Source organism: Magallana gigas, chromosome 5 (assembly GCF_963853765.1).
Source record: "Magallana gigas chromosome 5, xbMagGiga1.1, whole genome shotgun sequence".
Classification (NCBI taxonomy): Eukaryota; Metazoa; Mollusca; class Bivalvia; order Ostreida; family Ostreidae; genus Magallana; species Magallana gigas.
The window spans coordinates 18,194,762-18,213,659 of NC_088857.1; the positions used below are offsets into that span (position 1 = coordinate 18,194,762).

Here is an 18,898-nt window from a genome sequence, read left to right on the forward strand (position 1 = left end):
GAGAAAAAAATTTAAGCTCCTTTTAAGGAAATGATTTATTGAGATACATGCACGTATTTATGAATAACGCATTCGTCAGTGTGTATAAAACGGGTAGATTTTTCCCCATGTACCCATGTACCCATGTACATTTAAAGTTGTAAACACTCAAATATTTATTGGAACTCCTACGCACAAATTTTGATTTTATAGGTGTCCAATACAAAGGGGGGAGGGGTTATCGAGTTAAGTAGCAACAGATAAGTTAAATGGTATACCTGCATACATTACTTGAACCGTGACTCACAAAATTCACCAAGGATGACACCACATAGATGGCATCCCAGGTAAAAAGTTGTTCATTGCACACCTGGACAAAACCCTTTCCGGTGAATTTTTCTTTATATCGAGAAATAGCGTGTGTGTAAATCATATAATATCAACATTATCTTCGTCTTCAGAACCTCAATGTGAGAAGGGGAAATTTTTACTCTTTTAACAAATAATTAATATATTGTTATTAACCACACATGGAAGAAACTTGTGAGGTGTTTACATGTAAGACTACTGACCCTGGACAGTTACGGCGATCAGTTAGCGAGGACAGTGAAATACGTCAAAGGGTAAGAAGTATTTCGTGTGTATACTATGGTGCGTCAGTCACCAAGAAAGGGGGATGGACGCATAAACACTCTATTGTAAGACTAGCGTAAATGTATACGTTATAATGCAAAGAATTGGGGGGGGGGGGTGTTAAAAAGTAAAGATCCACGTTAATTAGGTCAGGGATGGGATGTGACTCAAGGTTTTGATACATGAAGTGTTGTTACTCGTAATGAATAATTTGTGTCAAGATATAATATCTGATCTATGTAGAGTGCATGATTTTACCGATTTAACGTTTCGTATATTTGCGATCTGTAGTTATGTATACAAGGACACAAAAAAACATATGTCGATGCTTGTGGTAAACCAAATACATTACAAACATTGAGATTTAGTAGGAAAATTTCAGTGGATATTTTTTTTACGATCGAGTTTAAAGTGACATGCAGAGAAATCGGTTAAATATTACCAAATAAGTACACAGTGCAGAGTATGCGATATAGGTAAATATAGGAGAGAAAAATCAATGTCGATGAAAACAAAGAAGCTCAATGTTTTGACTGCATAAAGTTTTAAAGTTATTTTTAAAGAGTTTATAAAGACGATTGATGTTTGTAAAAAAAAAACTAAAAAAAAAAAAAAGACAAAAAAAAAAAATAAATTAAAAAAAAACAGTACAATATTTTTAATTTATACATTATTCGTATAGCTTGCACTCGGTGCCATAGGGTTTTCCTTTTTTAAAGAAAAATTGAAGTTTGGGGAATATAGTATGACTTACATTCTTCTATCTAGAAAAAGCGATAAGATCTTTGAAAACAAATAATGTATCTGTTAAAATCCCGAACTCTTTTCCATTGAAATAAGACCTAGAAAGGAAGACATTATCTATTCATAAGGCGGCAAAACGGATATATGTGTCTTCCCTCTTCATTAATCCCTCGATGATAAAATAGTTTACGTAGGATATATAAACATCTACACATCACCCTGCTTCATAAATATATTTTTTCAAATGGAAAATAGTCATGCACGGCAGACGACATCTGTTAGAAGACGGCCCCTGTCTTCTAGGTCTATCTCATTGGAAAATGCCAAGGTCAACTGAAAAAATTGGGGTTTTTTTTTGTAATAACTTATCCATATGCATCTTCATATTTGAGGGTCGAACAGAACTTTGCAAATCAACAAGTGGGCCCAATATCTCAATTCTGATCCAAGGTTTTGTATTTTAAAAAAACTTAATTTAATTTAGCATGTTGTTTTAATAATGTTTTTTCCTTTTTTTTAATTTTCAGAAATACAGACTGAGCTCCTCGGCTACCCCTTCTCCATCAGAGGAAAACAAGAGTTTCTCCAATGGATTTTACCATAAGAATATCACGGGATTTGAAGGCGAACCATCTACAACTAATGGGAAAGGAACACCCGCCTTTGACAATTTAGCTTACGCATCACATGATGATGACAATGTTTTCAAACCCAAAACAGACATTTATTTCGATCCCTCAAGTTTACAGAGAAACCAAAAGGGACACCAAAAAGGACACTTATCTCGCGTTGAAAGTGCTCGTGAAGAAAATGTGCCAGATAAGAAAGGAGAAAAGGGATGCTTGATTCTCTTGTTTGTGTTGACCGTTCTCGGGTTGTTGGCTGGAGTAGCTGTGATATTATACGTTCAAGTTTTCAAAGGTATACTTATTCCGGAAGTTAATACGTTACGTATTTGTTTAGGAATTAGTTTTCCCAAGGGCCAATTTCCGGTTGTCAGATAAAATGTTAAAAAATTCAATTATCAATAGGCAAAGAAGTTTCATCAGAATGATGACTTCTAATAATGCAAAAATGGATGCAAAGGTTGTTTATCATGATGGGAATAGGTAGGTATTTTTATAGCTGCAGGTCTGTAGCTCCCGGTCTGAAAAAATTCGGATGGACGACGTGGGAGCTACAGTGCCTCCCATAGTAAAAATCTGCAATTTACGGCGCACAAAAATCTGGGCTAGTTTTGGACTGATTAATCTTATTTCAAAACAGATGATAAAGGACTATGTGCGGTATGGTCAAATATCTGCCCCCAATTTAAACCAATTTTTAAATAGTCTCGTATAAAAACCAAATCGTCATAAATCATTGTTTAGTAGACGCCTATCACTTTAATCTTGATTTTAGTCACCATTGCTCATTCGCTGTTTATCTATGACGTCACTTAAATGACCTAATTCCTGCAAATTTGCCAAAAAAAGTTTTTGCTTTATATTTTGCATTCGGAAGTATAGAGCGCAGGTCTGCTCAAGTACGATTTTAACATGTTTTTCTTCAGATAATTATACACATTATATTAAAAAATGGTACTTGAGCAAGCCTGCGCTTGATGTTTCCCAGTCTAAAAACGATCAGAAAACACCCATATTTTGCTACAAAACATCAATTTATCAAAATAAGGCAATCTTTATGACGTCATTTCTACATCATTTATGACGTCACTGTGGTGTTAACTTTGTACACCCTTATTTTCAAGATAATTTTAACTATCTTCCACCTTATTTTTAAAGTTCTTTATAAAACTTTAATTTTGGGGGGCAAAAAATGCATAAAACCCCATATAGTCCTTTGAAAAATTGTGCAAGGTATTCCAAGTGACTTTTGAACAGAGAAAAGATGTAAACATTCCCCATTATATATCTCCATAGGAAATCAGTTTTTGTTTCTGTGAATTTTTCTGAGTGAAAAACGATAATGTGTCAATGAAGATATCTTGGAAATTTTCCCTTTCATCCATTTCAGTTGCACTTCTCTTACAGACATGTGCATTTTTATTAAAAATTAGGGATGGGACGATCCACCGATGCACCGGTGCATCGCGGTATTTATTTTGACGATATTTGGATCGATACATTTACCATTAATACAACGATACCTTACCGAACTTTTTTTATTTTTCAAAAATATCCGAGCTTCATATATCGGCTATTTTTAGTCCGCGCGCCTAATATGAAAGTACAAAGATGGCGGAAAACCTTGTAAAGTTGTCAAAACTGTTAGGAAGCTAAATATGGAGTGTGGAAAACTTTTGGAGTACTTGTTTATAAAAAAATTAGTGTACACGAGACTAAAGTAATTTGTAAATTGTGCAACGCTCATTATGAATATAACAAAATAACTTTGGACTTGCGGTAATACATCGGCAGATTGAATAAATTTTAAACTTTTATTCATGTTTTCATTTAATTGCAATGTATCGTGATATGTATCGTATCGCATCTCATGTATCGTGATATGTACCGAATCGGCTCAGTACAGTATCGTCCCAGCCCTATTAAAAATCATCTTGATGTGCGGCATAAATATCTTGGGACAGACTATAACAATAACATGATAGAGGTGGTCAGAAAGTAAGAATACAAATTGATCGTGACAAGCCCCAGTGTTTTAACTATTAGTCTGACTGAGCATCTGTGCTGAATCTCATATAGAACAACTACAACTGTACAGGCTTTCTTCTACTGCACAGCTGCATTAGTATTTTTGTTTCTTGGCAAGTTGAAGTTTTGTGGCGTAGACTTATGGGCCTATTGTTTACATTGATATTGTTTGTACCGGTAACATTTATTTGTAATCCAAAAGAGTGCACTAGTGCAAACCAGTCCTGTATTAGGATAACAGTAATGTACTTCCTGTAACACAATGGACTTAATTTACTGTGAATGGTAACTACAGTGACAAGTAGTGACTGTACAATATGTTTTATGAGTATAAATATGTAAATTTAGTTTACAGAAAGGCTTTCCATGAATCTCCATATCCTAGCTCACTTTTTGCTATTATGTGGATCATCAGTGCAGGGACCAATCATTATTCTTGAACTTTAAGCCAATATGCAACAGAATAGAAGGGAAAATGCCTTAAAATAAAAATTTGAAACATACTTTTGGCAGTTTTAGAAAATAAAATGGGATCTAAAAGAATAATATAAAGGTTTTAATGAGATGATGATATCCACTGGGTTTGATACACGAGTTCATTTTAACTCAGAATTGGTAAAAATTTTGACATCTGAGAAATGCTACATACTGTGAATAAAAGGCTTATACTCAGGTATATCATTTTTTGTTTTTCTGTTTGTAGAAAAGTCTTCCGATCCATCCATACAATGTAAGTACAAACTGTCTAAATGATTAAGCATACTGTTGAGGTTTTAAATGTACAAAACAAGCAAAACAGTGGTATACAGTTTCGTTTGAGTGGTGAACAAGATGCATGCATTTTTTGCTACTCATCATCAGTCACATTTTCTCACATGTGACAATATATGGGTTCAAATGTTATGTAAGTAAGAGAAAATTTTTGACCATTGCACATTCAGCCAGAATTCAAATGAAGAAACAATTGCCTGAAATCCAAGTTACTTTGATTTTAGGGCATTATAAATTTTCATGGATTTTGTAAAACACACAGTTGTAAGGAAACATAAAACTCCTAGATAATGACTCTACCTGTCCAAATTATTTCCATTGTTCTGAATTCAATGAACATTTGATTTTGGGGTTTTTTTTGTATCAACACAAAACCACAAAAATTGGTGCTCAACAAATGATAAAGAGAGGACGGCTAGTGTTCAGGAAATTTATTTTTTTGTAAATTTCAGCGCCTGTGAAACTAGTAGGCAGCGTAACCCTAAAGGATGCCTGGAATGAGGAACTACGCATTCCTTCGTCTCTCATCTACAATACCACAGCTGCCAACATCACTTCTGAAGTATATTCTTTAGTTGATAGATATTTAGAAGCCCTTCAACTAATATTAAAGATTTTTTGTCTGGCAAAATGAATATTGTTTTAATTGAAATTTTAAAAAGAATTTGGGGGACAGGGGTATTTATGAATGTCTGAATTAAGAAAAATAAATTAAAATTGTATTTCATGAATTCTAGAACAACGCTTACTCTTCTTAATTTGTTACTTTATCCGTATGATGTCATTTTGGCAATTTGCTATATTTTCAGATGGACAGCATAATGCAAAATGGTAAATTGTCAGAGCTTTACATTGAAACAAAGGTTTTATCTTTCAGGTATATAAAAAACATTCAGGCATAAATTCTCTCTCTCTCTCTCTCTCTCTCTCTCTCTCTCTCTCTCTCTCTCTCTCTCTCTCTGTTTCTCTTTCGTACCTTGTAGATTCATTAATATGCTTAAAATGAATATTAATCAATAACTGATATAAATACTTAAACTAAATCTGCACAAGTTCATATCCTTTGATGGATGTATTTACAATAATGTAATGGCATTGTAGAAATAGTTTTATTATTGTATTTTGTGTTGTTTTCTTTTCAGTCCAGGTAGTATTGTAAGCATATTAGAAATCTATTTCAAATCAAACTATGGATCAGTGTTAAAAAATACGGAGGAATTAGCTTCAGCTGCTGAGTTTGAAATCATTGGAGCCTCTCAAACTGGATATACAAACTTAGATGTTCAGTCTGTGAATTTAACTGGTATGAAAATTTTATTTGTATGAAATGAAGAAACCGTCGGATTCATGTTAGTGTTAGATTTGTACATTTTGTTCTTTGTTGCACTTTAGGAGAAATAAAAACAACAACTTCTTCACCTGCAACCCAGGCATCAACAACTGCTTCAACATCCAAATCAACAGAAACATCAACCTCATCCACAACAGTGAGCTCTACATCATCAACATTGGCTCCATCCAGTCCATCTCCATCAACCACACTTGAACCTACTACTACCACACCAGAGTTGACTACAACAACCCCAGAATCAATTACCATCACTACACCAAAATCAACTTCCACCACTACACCAGAACCAACTACAACAACACCAGAACCAACTACAACACCAGAACCAACTACAACAACACCAGAACCAACTACAACACCAGAACCAACTACAACACCACCAGAACCAATAACTACTACACCCCAACCAACCACAACCACCCCTGAACCAACTACCACCACTACACCAGAACCAACCACCACCACTACACCAGAACCAATTACAACAACACCAGAACCAACTACAACAACACCAGAGCCAATAACTACTACACCACAACCAACCACCACCACTCCTGAACCAACAACCACCACCACTCCAGAACCAACTACCACCACCACCCCTGAACCAACAACCACCACCACTCCAGAACCAACTACCACCACCACCCCTGAACCAACAACCACCACCACTCCAGAACCAACTACCACCACCACCCCTGAACCAACAACCACTACCACTCCAGTACCAACTACCACCACCACCCCTGAAGCAACAATGACCACTACCATAACTGAAACAACTACCACCTTACTATCAACAACTAAAGAGCCAGGTATGATTCAGGCAGAGTTAATATAAATTAAAAATTCAGTATTAACACAAATAAATGTAAATAGGGAAAAAACGGTCTTGCCTCAGAGACAGAGTTTTTTAAGTCTTCATTTTTATTCTACATTCTAGTTTGAAATCCTAACTTTATTGTTAGCCTTTGAAGCTATTTACACGTACATGAAAGAACATTGCTGAAGAGTCCCCATTTTTGGGGGGAATCACTTATTCTGAAAGTTCTCATGAGTTGATGGCAAATTGTAGATGGGTGTATACCACTGACTGTGGAGGCTTGCCGGGCTTTAGGGTTGAACACCACAAAGCTACCCAACCTGCTGAACCAGACAAGCATTCAGGAGACTCTGACTGTGCTGGAGATCTTTAAGATGCAGAGCTGCTCCGACAACGCCATGTTGTACCTGTGCACTATAATGTATCCAAGCTGTGATGACCAGAGTCTACCTTGTAGTGACTTCTGTCGGAGTAAGACTTTATAGTGATAAGACTGATCACTAAATTTCTTACCAAGTGCTTTTAAATGTGCAAATCATGCTGCATATTCCTTTCAATTGTTTTTTTTTTAATTTATTGTTTTCATCATTCACATAAACCTTGAAAGAAAAATTTGAAATGAACTAAGTATGTCAATGCTTTTTAATGTATATACATGTAGATTTAAAATTATTTCTAGGGGACATATTCTACTAAAGCCATACTTTAAAATTTGTACTTGACCTATTGATATTTTCTTGACAAGAATTACAACATCAAAACTTCTTTGGCCATATTGTACAGCAAAGAATATATATAGGCTATGCACACACTCAATAAATGTTATATTTTAAGAAAGGCATGCATATACAATGTCTGTGAAATGTGATTTTTAGGTGTTCAGAGAGAATGTGGCAATAATTTTGAGTTGGCAAAACCGTCCTACTGTGACAAGCTTCCATCCACTGACTGTGTGAATCCAGAGGTTACCACTACCACTACCATTCAAACCACTACCACTTCAGTAACTACACCATCAACTCTCCCTACCCCTACCACTTCAACGGGTAAGTTGGAACAGAATATATAATCCTTACGTGTAGTACTTACAATGTTTAGTTTTATAAGTTTAGCTTCAAACCAAAGAGATGTTGTACTGTGTAGTTTCGATGGAATATGAAATTTAGCTTATTTGTTCACCTATATGTATGAAGTGGCAAATTATGTTTATCAAAAAAATTGGCATATACATGTATGCATCTCTCAAAATTGCAAAATGTGCCACCCTTAAAACAACCTACTACAAGTATTGATTGTGATATCATGTGTTTGCAAAGACTTGGGAACATAATAGATTGCACTTAAATTACGGTGTTGAATTCACATCATCATGCACGCAGCAATGTTAAGGCGTCCCGATGCTAAACTACGGCTTGGAAACGGTATTATTTGAATCATCGCAAAAATACTTTGACCGGGGGTATTTCTTAAAATCTATGTTACAATTATTGACACCGATGTTAAATATTATATTTGATGCATTTTTGTGACATCATATGTACTTTGTAATCACGTGACGGGCGAATACTAATATTGCAAATTATCTATTTAAATCGCATCGGCGCAGGTGATTAATGACATTAAATCATACATATTTTTAGGAAAAATCCTTTGTTAAGTCATATACTTTGAAGTTCTTGCTTGGGAAAGAAACAGATACCGTAATCCGGTGAATATAATACGCAGTAGTGTACAATACGCACCCCCCACTTTGGATCTGAAAATGGTGAAAAAAAGCTTGTTGGGATGTATAATACGCATCAAAAAAATTGACCAAACGGTAATGCGGAGTATCAAGAAAGCAGTTATACTTTGTATGCACGCTCAACTTCATCGCGGGTATACGCTACCGGAAATAAGAAAAACACAATATTTTCTTAGATACGGATTTATTGTAACTAATACATCGCGGTAATATCTTTTTTTCATAATCAATGTTTTAAATAGACCTAGTATTAAATATTCTACCGTAAATGAAATCAACTACTTTTAACAAGCGTTATATATAATTGTTTAGTCATTACAATCCCTGTGAAGTGAAAAACGGACGATGTACAGGTATGGAAATAACGGACCTAATTAAATTCTTAAATGACTCCGATCAAAGTGATCAATTAGAGGCCTGGAACATAATAAAATATATGCACAAATATTTGTGTTGTGTATAGTTCACAAAGCCTAAGGGGGGTGTCTGAGATACCCAAGGTGTCAAGCGTTAGCGGTGGGGGCACAACTGTTTCAATGGCTTCAATTAACGGTATAGGTTATAGAACTATTTATATTCATAATTATTTGCAATAAATTAATTAGCATTACACATAAATGGTTAAAAATGAGCCAAATGATGTGTAAGCTGTTTTCAAAGATCGGTTACAAATAGCACGTGGCCATCCAAGTCCGCATTCTATTAATAACAGCTGTAATGGCGGCGTACACGGAGATAAAGAATAGGCAGTTCAAATTAATTTTTAAAGGCCATTTTGAAACAGTTTATTTATTAACAGACTTAAACTTTACATTTTCTTTAATTACACACTATGACAATCATTTCCTAAGGGTTAAGTAATAATATAAATGTGATAATGAAGGAATGTTACGATGTATAGCGGGGTATCGGTCCTGTCTGTGAACAGCATACAGTGTAGGTAATACGGCAGTATGATACCCCGTGCTTCAGCTAGGGAAAAATATGTCCAAATCCTATAGGGATGTATAATACGCACCCCTTTCTCACGGTAAAAAATGCTGGGAAAAAAGTGCGTATTATATTCACCTAATTACGGTATTTCGTTTATGGAAGATATTGTTGAAACATTCCACAAAATCATCAAAATAATGCACATTTTTACTAATCAAAAGCGATTTACAAAAAATTGGGGTAAATCCGTAGGTTTCCGCAGCACGATTCACATTGGTACATATATTCTCTACCAATTTTACGTAAAATATTCTACAATTGTGTTGATCTTTCACCTGCGCCAAGCTGGTTTTACATGCATTAAAATTTCTTCATTCGTTTGTTTACACGTAGCAGGGAGAGTCTCCAAACCACTAGTTTATAAATAGTCTTACTTAAAACGAAGCTTTTACAGTGCCGACTATTTGATACGGGTTTTTAATATAAATGAATTCTGTACGTCTAGCATTAACAGCAGCATCTATGTAAAGGAAATGTGCGGTATTATACTGGTTTGATATAATTCACTTTAAACGTTAAGATACATTCCCTGAGAAGTATCGACAGGAATTCAGATCGTGACGTCAAAGTTAATTATGACATCATATCGTGTGAAGTAATGACAAGTGACTTTCTACATATCGCTGTAAAATCCATCGGGAAGCCTTAACATGCCCGCGCACTCAACAAGATTATAGGAGATCTTTTCTTTACATCTTATGTTCTGTTACAGCATTATGTTTGACTCTTGAGATCCCTGAATGCCAAGCAGTGGGCCACACAAGTTTCATGTTTCCAAACTTTTTTGGTCACAACTCTGTGGAGGACGCCATGGCTCATTTAGCATTCTACAAGAATCAGAGCTGTTCTGCCAGCTCCATGTATTACGTGTGTAATATGTTATTCCCCAAGTGTGATCCAGCAACTGGACTATTCATTTATGCATGTCAGGATCATTGTAATGGTAGGTGCGAAGTTTATTAGCTGATAAATGTTTTGTCACCATTTTGAATATTTAAGCATCCAGATGATTTATTCATCCGTATGTAGAATTAAAAAAAACCCAGTTCTAAACAAAAGGTTAAAAGAAAGATTATGTGTCTGGCTTATTGGAATATAGAATAATGAAATTTCCACTCTATTTTGATAGTTATTAATAGTAATTTAAGAATTGTTCCAATATTTACATTTTTTGGTATTTTTGGTTGGTGGATGTTTAAAATTTACCTCAGTCGAAAATCCAGATGACAGGAATTTGTTTATGTTATGTTGTTAATAGGTACTCTGCAGAATTGTACATGTGTGTTTGCATTAGCTATCAGTGCTGTTTTTTTTTAATTAGCTGTCTATGCTGCCTGCCCATCTCTCACATTGGCTGAACCTTCACGCTGCAATATCCTACCCTCATCAAATTGTGAACCCAAAAAGGAGGAAGGTAATTTCAGATAATTTTTAGAAAACTTTGGTTTTTTAGATCTCTATTTAATAAGGCAAAGCTCTGAAAAGTACACTGTAGATGTACAGCAAAACTTGGTTATAACGAAGTCACTGGGACCTAAGAAATTACTTCGTTATATCCGTAATTCATTACATGTATAACCGTATAAGAAATTCATTAAATTTACATAGCTGGGGATCCAAGATGACTTCGCTATATCCGTGAATTCGCAATATCCGTATTCGCACTAAACGAGTTTTACTGTATATGAACAGGAAATTGAATAAATGTTGAAAAATAAACCCTACTAATATAGTTTTATATGGGATTGCATATATATAGATCAATTGCTATTAAGAATTCATTGTGAAATAGCTTTCATTTGAATACTTGTTTTCCTTTTATGCCATTAAAATGTCTGTTACAGAATTGTGCCTGACCCTTGAAATCCCTGAGTGCCAAGCAGTGGGTCACACAAGTGTTACATTTCCCAATGTCTTCAACCACTTCTCTATTGAGGATGCCATAAGTTACTTTAACAGCTTCAAGGGGAAAAGCTGCTCTGCTAGCTCCATGTACTTCCTGTGCAACATTTTATTTCCCAAGTGTGATCCAGCTACTGGACGTATGACTTATGCATGTCAGGATCATTGCAATGGTAGGTACAATATACCATTTCTTCATTCTTTCTTTCTTTTTTTTTTACATTTTTTTATCTTGGAGATGGGTAAGAGGAGGAGGGTAAAATATGGGCTTAGTCTAATTTGTGGTCAGGTTTAAATTTAAAAGATGCGAAATGGACAAACTTTTGCAATTTGTGTTATTGAAGTACATTTCTGGCAATATGAAGCATTAGAAAATGTCTCTTTGTACATGTAGATCTCCTTTCCACCCACAAGATTCATATATGATGTGAGGATTCCAAAGTACTGCAATGAGTTGTTTTTGAATTACTGGTAATGCTTTTACTTCTGATCATCAGATACCTATGCCTCCTGTCCCTATATACAATTGGCAAGCCCCACTTACTGTGCAGCATTGCCAACATCCCAGTGTGAACCCAGCTACCAGTCACAAGTCACCACCACCACCACTCAACCAGTCACCATGACTCAGACAGTTGCCACCACACCGACTCAACCAGCAACCACAACAACACCTCAGCCAGAAACAACCACCACTCAACCAGGTATCCACCACTTTAGATACTTTTCTGGAAAAACTGTGAATGACCTGAAGATATTGTCTTTAAAATATTAAGTATTCCTGACTCCATTCATAGAAGAGTAAAAGAATTCTTACCAATTTATACGATACATATACAACTAAGATATGACCTGGCATAGTATTGAAGCTACTTAGAATCTATGAAGGTACTTGACTGTAGTGTTTTGTGCTTTTACCACTCTAGCTAAGCTTGGAATTTGAGGCATTGTTCCCCATATATTGCATTTAAAAACTCTTTAGGTGTAAGCCTTTACTTAGGTGTTTTCATGATCCTTATCGGATGAAAATCTTCCTTTTATAAATATATGTGTAAAGCATTGCCCTTTTCAAAGCTTGTAATTTTCATCTGACATATAAAATGCAACTTAAGTTTTTTAATGCAAATAAGCATGATGCAGCTGAAATCTTTGTTAACTAAATTTCTTTTACTTGCAGCATTGTGTCTGACCCTTGAGATCCCTGAATGTCAAGCAGTAGGCCACACAAGTGTCATGCTTCCCAACCTTTTTGATCAAAACTCTATCCAGGAAGCCATGGCTTACTTTAATTTCTACAAGAATCAGAGCTGTTCTGCCAGCTCCATGTATTACCTGTGTAATATGTTATTCCCCAAGTGTGATCCAGCAACTGGACTATTCTCTTATGCATGTCAGGACCATTGTACATGTGAGTGTTTGTTTATATAGATTCTTATACAGAGGGTTCCTCTTAATCTGATAGTGGTTAATCGAATAATTCAGTTAATCTGATATAATATCAAAACACTGAACCATATCTTATATATCCCTTTATATTTTTTCCTGATAATCTGTAATAAAAAAACCTACTGGTTTTTTTTTTCCAGTTTGCTATTGCTTTCCCTTTGTAACAGAAAAAAGTTAAGATCACTACATTGAAATTAATTGATTTGACATTACATTGTGTTTCTTGAGCAGCTGTTTCTGCTTCCTGCCCCGGCCTGTCTTTGGCTAGTCCCCAGTACTGTTCTAGTCTGCCATTAACAAGCTGTGTACCCATCTACCAAGGGCCAGTCACCACCACAATCCAGCCAGAAACTACACCTCAGCCAGGTATCAGTCTTTGAATATTTGTAAATTAGTTTTAATTTTATTTGTTTGCTTTTCATTTGTGTTAATTTTTAAATTGGTCACCTTCATGATTGTGTAACTATGGATCTTTCTAGAAACTCCAAATTTCCAAGAATTTCTTTTAATTTTTTGTGGCTACATGTATTTTATTTTTTTTAAAATGAATTTTACATGCTCTAAATATTTGAAATGTCTATTTCACCAGGGTGCCTGTCCCTTCAGATTCCTGAATGTCGAGATTTGGGCCACACAAGTGTCATGTTACCAAATGTTTTTGGACACAAAAGTTTAGAACAAGCCACCACTTACTTCAAAGTTTTTAAGAATGAGAGCTGTTCCGCCAGCGCTCTGTATTACACATGTAATATGTTATTTCCCAAGTGTGATCCAGTAACGAAGCAAGTTATCTACCCATGTCAGAGTCATTGTCTTGGTACGCAAAGAAAAAATGAACCAAAACAGTAAACCAAGTAATATGTGATATCGATGAGCAACCTCAGATCATAGAGATCAAACACTTAAGGTCAGACGACACGTTCCTCGAGAATCTTTTTTGTAACTCCTCGTAATAAAGAGTTCCAATAAAAAATATTAATTTTAGAATTACTTTAAAAATGATTTACTTGGGTTTGGATATATGTCTAGATGGTCGAGTGGTTAGAACCGTGGCCACTAACTCCCAGAAGCGTATAGGTTCTTGAGGTCGTGAGTTCGAAGCCCCGCTGCGGCGGAGATATAGTTCTAATATAGTGAATTTCGCTGTGCTGTAGATTTATTTATTTTTATATCAGCAATTCAAGTATATTATCAAGAATATTATATAGGAAATTTGCATACTCTAGTATTTTGCAGAAATGCCCGGTAAGGTACCCTAATTTTTTGCAAGAAAGCTTGTCAAAGTAGTAGTAAACCATTAACAAATTCCTGGAAAAAGTTATCTAAAATTGAGGAACGTGTCGTCTGACCTTAATCAAAAAAATTCAAAATACAATTTATTTGCTTGCTAAGACTTATATTCTTAAAGTAGTTCACAAAAGACAATATGTGAATGAAAAATAAAGCATGTAATACTTGGCTTACTTTTTTTCATGTATTTGTTAAAACTTACTGAATCAGTTCCATCAATTTTCTAATAAATGTTTACATTTTAATGATGTTATATGGTTTTAAAGAATGTACCAAATGTAACACATAAAAATGATAATCCTCATTGGTTTACTAAAGTACCCTGGCATTTAATTGTTCAGCATAGAGAGGGACCACTACTATTTATGACATGTCTGAATTTTTGTTGTAGATGTATTATCATCCTGTCCTACTTTGGCATTTGCCAACAACTCTTACTGTGTCCAACTGCCAACAACTAGTTGTGAACCAAGTTACCAGGATGCCACCACCATCACCACCACTCGAGAACCGGAAACCACACCCCAACCAGGTACCATGGGTGGTCTTACACCCACACATGCTTAAGTCTTCTCTGTTTGAGAATATGATGAGCAAACACATTTTAATTCTTCTCTGAAGTCTGAATATAATGTTAATGATGTGTTGTTTATTGTGTTAGGGTGAATGACTGAAACCATACAGTTGTCTTGTTTTCTCATGACTTTTGATTAACATGCAATGATTGATGAAATATGAATGTTTAACATCTCTAGCCTACCTTTTTGAAAAGATTTAACAAAGATCACTTTTTAGATCAATAATTTTTTTAATTGAATGCTGTTTTAATCTATTCCAGTTAGAGGTATTTTTCTGACCTAAATTTCATGGTTTTTTTTAATCTTGTCTGAATCGGTGTATATAAATGTTGATGTATTGTGTTTTACAGAGCTCTGTTACATGACCACTGTGCCGGAATGTCTTGCGGTCAACCAGACCCACTTTCTTCTCCCTAATGCCTTTGGAGATATGACTTTGAGTGCAGCAGTGGAGCGGTTCGGATATTACAAGAACGAAAGCTGCTCAGCTAAATTCATGCTTTACCTGTGTAACATGTTTTTCCCCACTTGTAATACAAGCACAGGAATGATGCAATTTCCCTGTAAAAGCCTTTGCAATGGTATGCACGTCCATATTAAGAATAATAATTTTTCTCACAGAGAATATTCCATGGAATTATTATATCAAATAACGGTACTAGTTAAATAGATTGATATAAGGATGGTTTTCTTACAATTGCCAGACAAAAAAAGTTGATGAACTGAGCGTTGTCTTAGAATTGTTTGCATTGGTCTGATTATAATTCTATATATTTACAGAGGCAAATATGGAATGTCCGGATATGATGCTATCAGGTCCTTCCTACTGCAACAGTCTCCCTGTGACAGGCTGTGTAGGAGAAGGTATACACAATACCATATTATAATTTTTTTCATTTGTATTCCTTGGCATTCATTTTAGTGGATATTACAAAACACACGTTTTCAGGAAGAATTTTTTTTCAAAGATAGCTCCTTTTATGCATGCTGTTTTTATACTTTTACTTTGATAAGCATTTGATTTTTGTGGATGCACTTTTCAACAAAACCCATGAAAATGCTGAGTGAATAATGATAAAACCCAAGGATGTGTCCTTATGCTTGAAACTTATGATGCAATGATTACTGTATTCAGGGTTATTTTCATCTTGTGTTATTTTCGCCCTTCTTCATTTGCAAATGGTTTCGCCTCATCTTGAATTCGCCCAGGTGCAGTTGTTTTTACAGAGATAATATTTGCAACATAGAATTTGCCCAGTCCTAAATTTGCACGCTGACAAGGATGCATGGCGAAGGGGCAAAAATAAAACGGGGGCGAATATTTCCCTGTATACCCTACATTATTTTTCCGTATCATCGCGGGGGTGTTAAGGAAGCATATGGGCAATTTGCCGTCTTATTTTGACTGTTGTATTCAAAATCGTGAAATTAAATAATTATTTTGAATACGATCAAAAACTTAGTATTATCCTTTAAAAAAGATGTCAGTGCAATAAAATCGGGTAGTACATCACTGCCACATTGGTGCATTATCACGTGACAACTATAAATAGCTTACGTATATTCCTTAACATAAAATGAGATAGAACAACACTACCCCACGGTTTCCAAAATAAAATAAACATACCAAGTGAAGGCAAAACATCTCAATTTAATCAAAACCGCTGCTAGAATCCTATGGTTTTCCTTATTAAAAAGTTATTCATCCGGTTCTCATAAAACCTTCCCAACTTTTATAAAGTTTGCACGGAAAACGGAAAATTGTATTTAAACAACACACAACATGGGATTCTAGCAGCACTTTTCAATTTAGGCATTGATCAAACTAACGATACGTATAAAATTTCAAGTTCAACATACACGGGGTAGTGTTGTTCTAGTTGGATTTTTATATCGTAAACAACGACAGAGGAAAGCCTGGCCGAGAAATAAAAGCAAATTTACATACCTTTTAGCGAATGATTGATAAAACTAACATCTCCCCCAGTATTCTAATGTTCAATTCTCAATAAATCACACTATAATACTTTATAAGAGTTCTTAGATTAGTTATATTTTGAATATGTTTACAATGCTTTCCGATCAAATTCACACGACATTCAACTTTTAGTCATGACGTCATCAATGTGTAAATCTACGTAATAAAACTAATTTCTGGCAAAAATTGTCTTTGAGTATTTTTTATTTGTTTTTTGTCTACGTTTCGTTGCTTATATATTTGAATATGTACATAATAACTAAGATTTGTGATTTCACGGAATTACATGTAACTCAGATTCCATATGCTTCCTTAACACCCCCGCGATGGTCATGTCTTTGTTTTAGAGACCACACAAGAAGTCTGCGAGACAATAAATGCTCCTGAATGTAGAGCAATTGGACTTCACTACACACAAATGCCCAATGTGTTCAACCATCCTGATCTTGCTACAGCCAAGCAGTTCTTTGATCAGTTCAACCAGCAGAGCTGTTCCCAGAGAGCAGTGTATTATACATGTCTAATGGTTTTCCCAATGTGTGACAGAATAACTGGATCCCAGAAATATGCTTGTCAGGAGGACTGTTATGGTATACTGTAAACCAACTTTTATTCGTGTGCGAGAAATTTTCGCGAGGTTAGCGAAAGCCTTGTCGTCAAGAATATTTCTCGTCACGAACCAATCCTTTGTCTATAGTTTTTATAACAATACAGGTCTGGATAAGGCTTGGTCGTGAACATTATTTGTCGGGAATCAGATTGTCGGCAGCTAATCGCGCAATAAAGTCGCCGCGAATACAGTACAGCACATCTTTTCCAAGATAATTTTTTGCAGCACTTTTTTTTATACCTTAAGTTTATTATTTGAAATATCTATGCATATGTGTTGGTCAAAAAACTTTCTTTTAAATACCATTTACCGGAAATTTCCAATTTATGTCATAAAAAAATTCTTTTGATGTCATTTCTTTTAATAGCCATCAACAGGGAATGTGGCAATGCCACTCAGCTAGCTGGCCTTACGTACTGTCCTTCACTCCCGACTGTAGACTCTGGTAATTGTCATCAGATACCATTGACCACCACCCCTGCCCCCACAACCTCAGTAGCTACAACCAAAACTCCAGGTAACAATTTAAGTTAGATCTCTCACTCAGATAAAGGATGAGGATCTTTTCTTACTGTAAATACTGTGGTTTCTTTAATATCTGTAGGCTTGTATTTTTATGGATTAAGTAAAATACACAGTTTCGATTATATGAAAACTCATTGACAATGGTTAAATATCAATAAAACATGTTTTCAGATATTTTTAGGTCACCTGAGTCACTCAGGTGACCTATTGCAATTGGTCTTCGTCCGTCGTCGTGCGTTGTGCGTCGTGCGTCTGTGCGTCGTGCGTTAACAATTTTACATTTTTAACTTCTTCTTAAAAACTACCAGGCCAATCGTTACCATTTTTGGTGTGAAGCATCTCTATGGTAAGAAGAATCTAAATTGTGAAATTTATGGCTCTACCACCCCTGGGGTGCCACGGGCGGGGCCAAATATGCAAAAAAAAGCCAAATTTTCAAATATCTTCTTCTCTACTTCCACACATGTGAGGAAAAAACTGATTGCATGGTTATAATTTCCATGAGGCCCTCTACCAAAATTGTGAAATTCATGACCCCTGGGTCAGGGATTCAGGCTCTAGGGTGGGGCCAATATGGCCAAATAGTAAAAATGTATTAAATCTTAGAAAATCTTCTTCTCTACTACCATATATATTTGTTAAAAACTAAATGCATGATTATGATGTCCATGAAGCCCTCTTCCTAAATTGTGAAATTCATGACCCCTGGGTCAGGGATTCAGGCTCTAGGGAGGGGCCAATATGGCCAAATAGTAAAAATGTATTAAATCTTAGAAAATCTTCTTCTCTACTACCATATATATTTGTTAAAAACTAAATGCATGATTATGATGTCCATGAAGCCCTCTTCCTAAATTGTGAAATTCATGACCCCTGG

General features: G+C 35.3%; 1 protein-coding gene across 7 annotated transcripts in view; it reads left to right on the forward strand.

The window, feature by feature from the left end:
- LOC105338946 (uncharacterized) overlaps nt 1-18,898 on the forward strand; it is a 40,128-nt gene that overhangs the window by 7,969 nt on the left and 13,261 nt on the right. Inside the window, exons 1-22 of one of the 7 annotated variants that reach the window (XM_066083919.1) lie at nt 440-602; nt 1,884-2,277; nt 4,714-4,740; nt 5,234-5,343; nt 5,591-5,658; nt 5,924-6,084; nt 6,174-6,470; nt 6,510-6,947; nt 7,208-7,426; nt 7,831-8,001; nt 10,405-10,635; nt 11,014-11,106; nt 11,537-11,767; nt 12,092-12,298; nt 12,772-13,002; nt 13,272-13,406; nt 13,630-13,857; nt 14,722-14,862; nt 15,259-15,489; nt 15,689-15,772; nt 17,234-17,476; nt 17,864-18,013. In XM_066083919.1, coding sequence (XP_065939991.1) covers nt 510-602; nt 1,884-2,277; nt 4,714-4,740; nt 5,234-5,343; nt 5,591-5,658; nt 5,924-6,084; nt 6,174-6,470; nt 6,510-6,947; nt 7,208-7,426; nt 7,831-8,001; nt 10,405-10,635; nt 11,014-11,106; nt 11,537-11,767; nt 12,092-12,298; nt 12,772-13,002; nt 13,272-13,406; nt 13,630-13,857; nt 14,722-14,862; nt 15,259-15,489; nt 15,689-15,772; nt 17,234-17,476; nt 17,864-18,013 — 4,183 coding nt within the window. In that variant the 5' untranslated portion in view covers nt 440-509. Of the gene's footprint in view, nt 1-299; nt 327-439; nt 603-1,541; nt 1,685-1,883; nt 2,278-2,346; nt 2,466-4,713; nt 4,741-5,233; nt 5,344-5,590; nt 5,659-5,923; nt 6,085-6,173; nt 6,948-7,207; nt 7,427-7,830; nt 8,002-10,404; nt 10,636-11,013; nt 11,107-11,536; nt 11,768-12,091; nt 12,299-12,771; nt 13,003-13,271; nt 13,407-13,629; nt 13,858-14,721; nt 14,863-15,258; nt 15,490-15,688; nt 15,773-17,233; nt 17,477-17,863; nt 18,014-18,898 lie in introns of those variants that run through there. The other 6 variants (XM_066083920.1, XM_034443913.2, XM_034443920.2 and 3 more) reach the window with 6 other exon arrangements.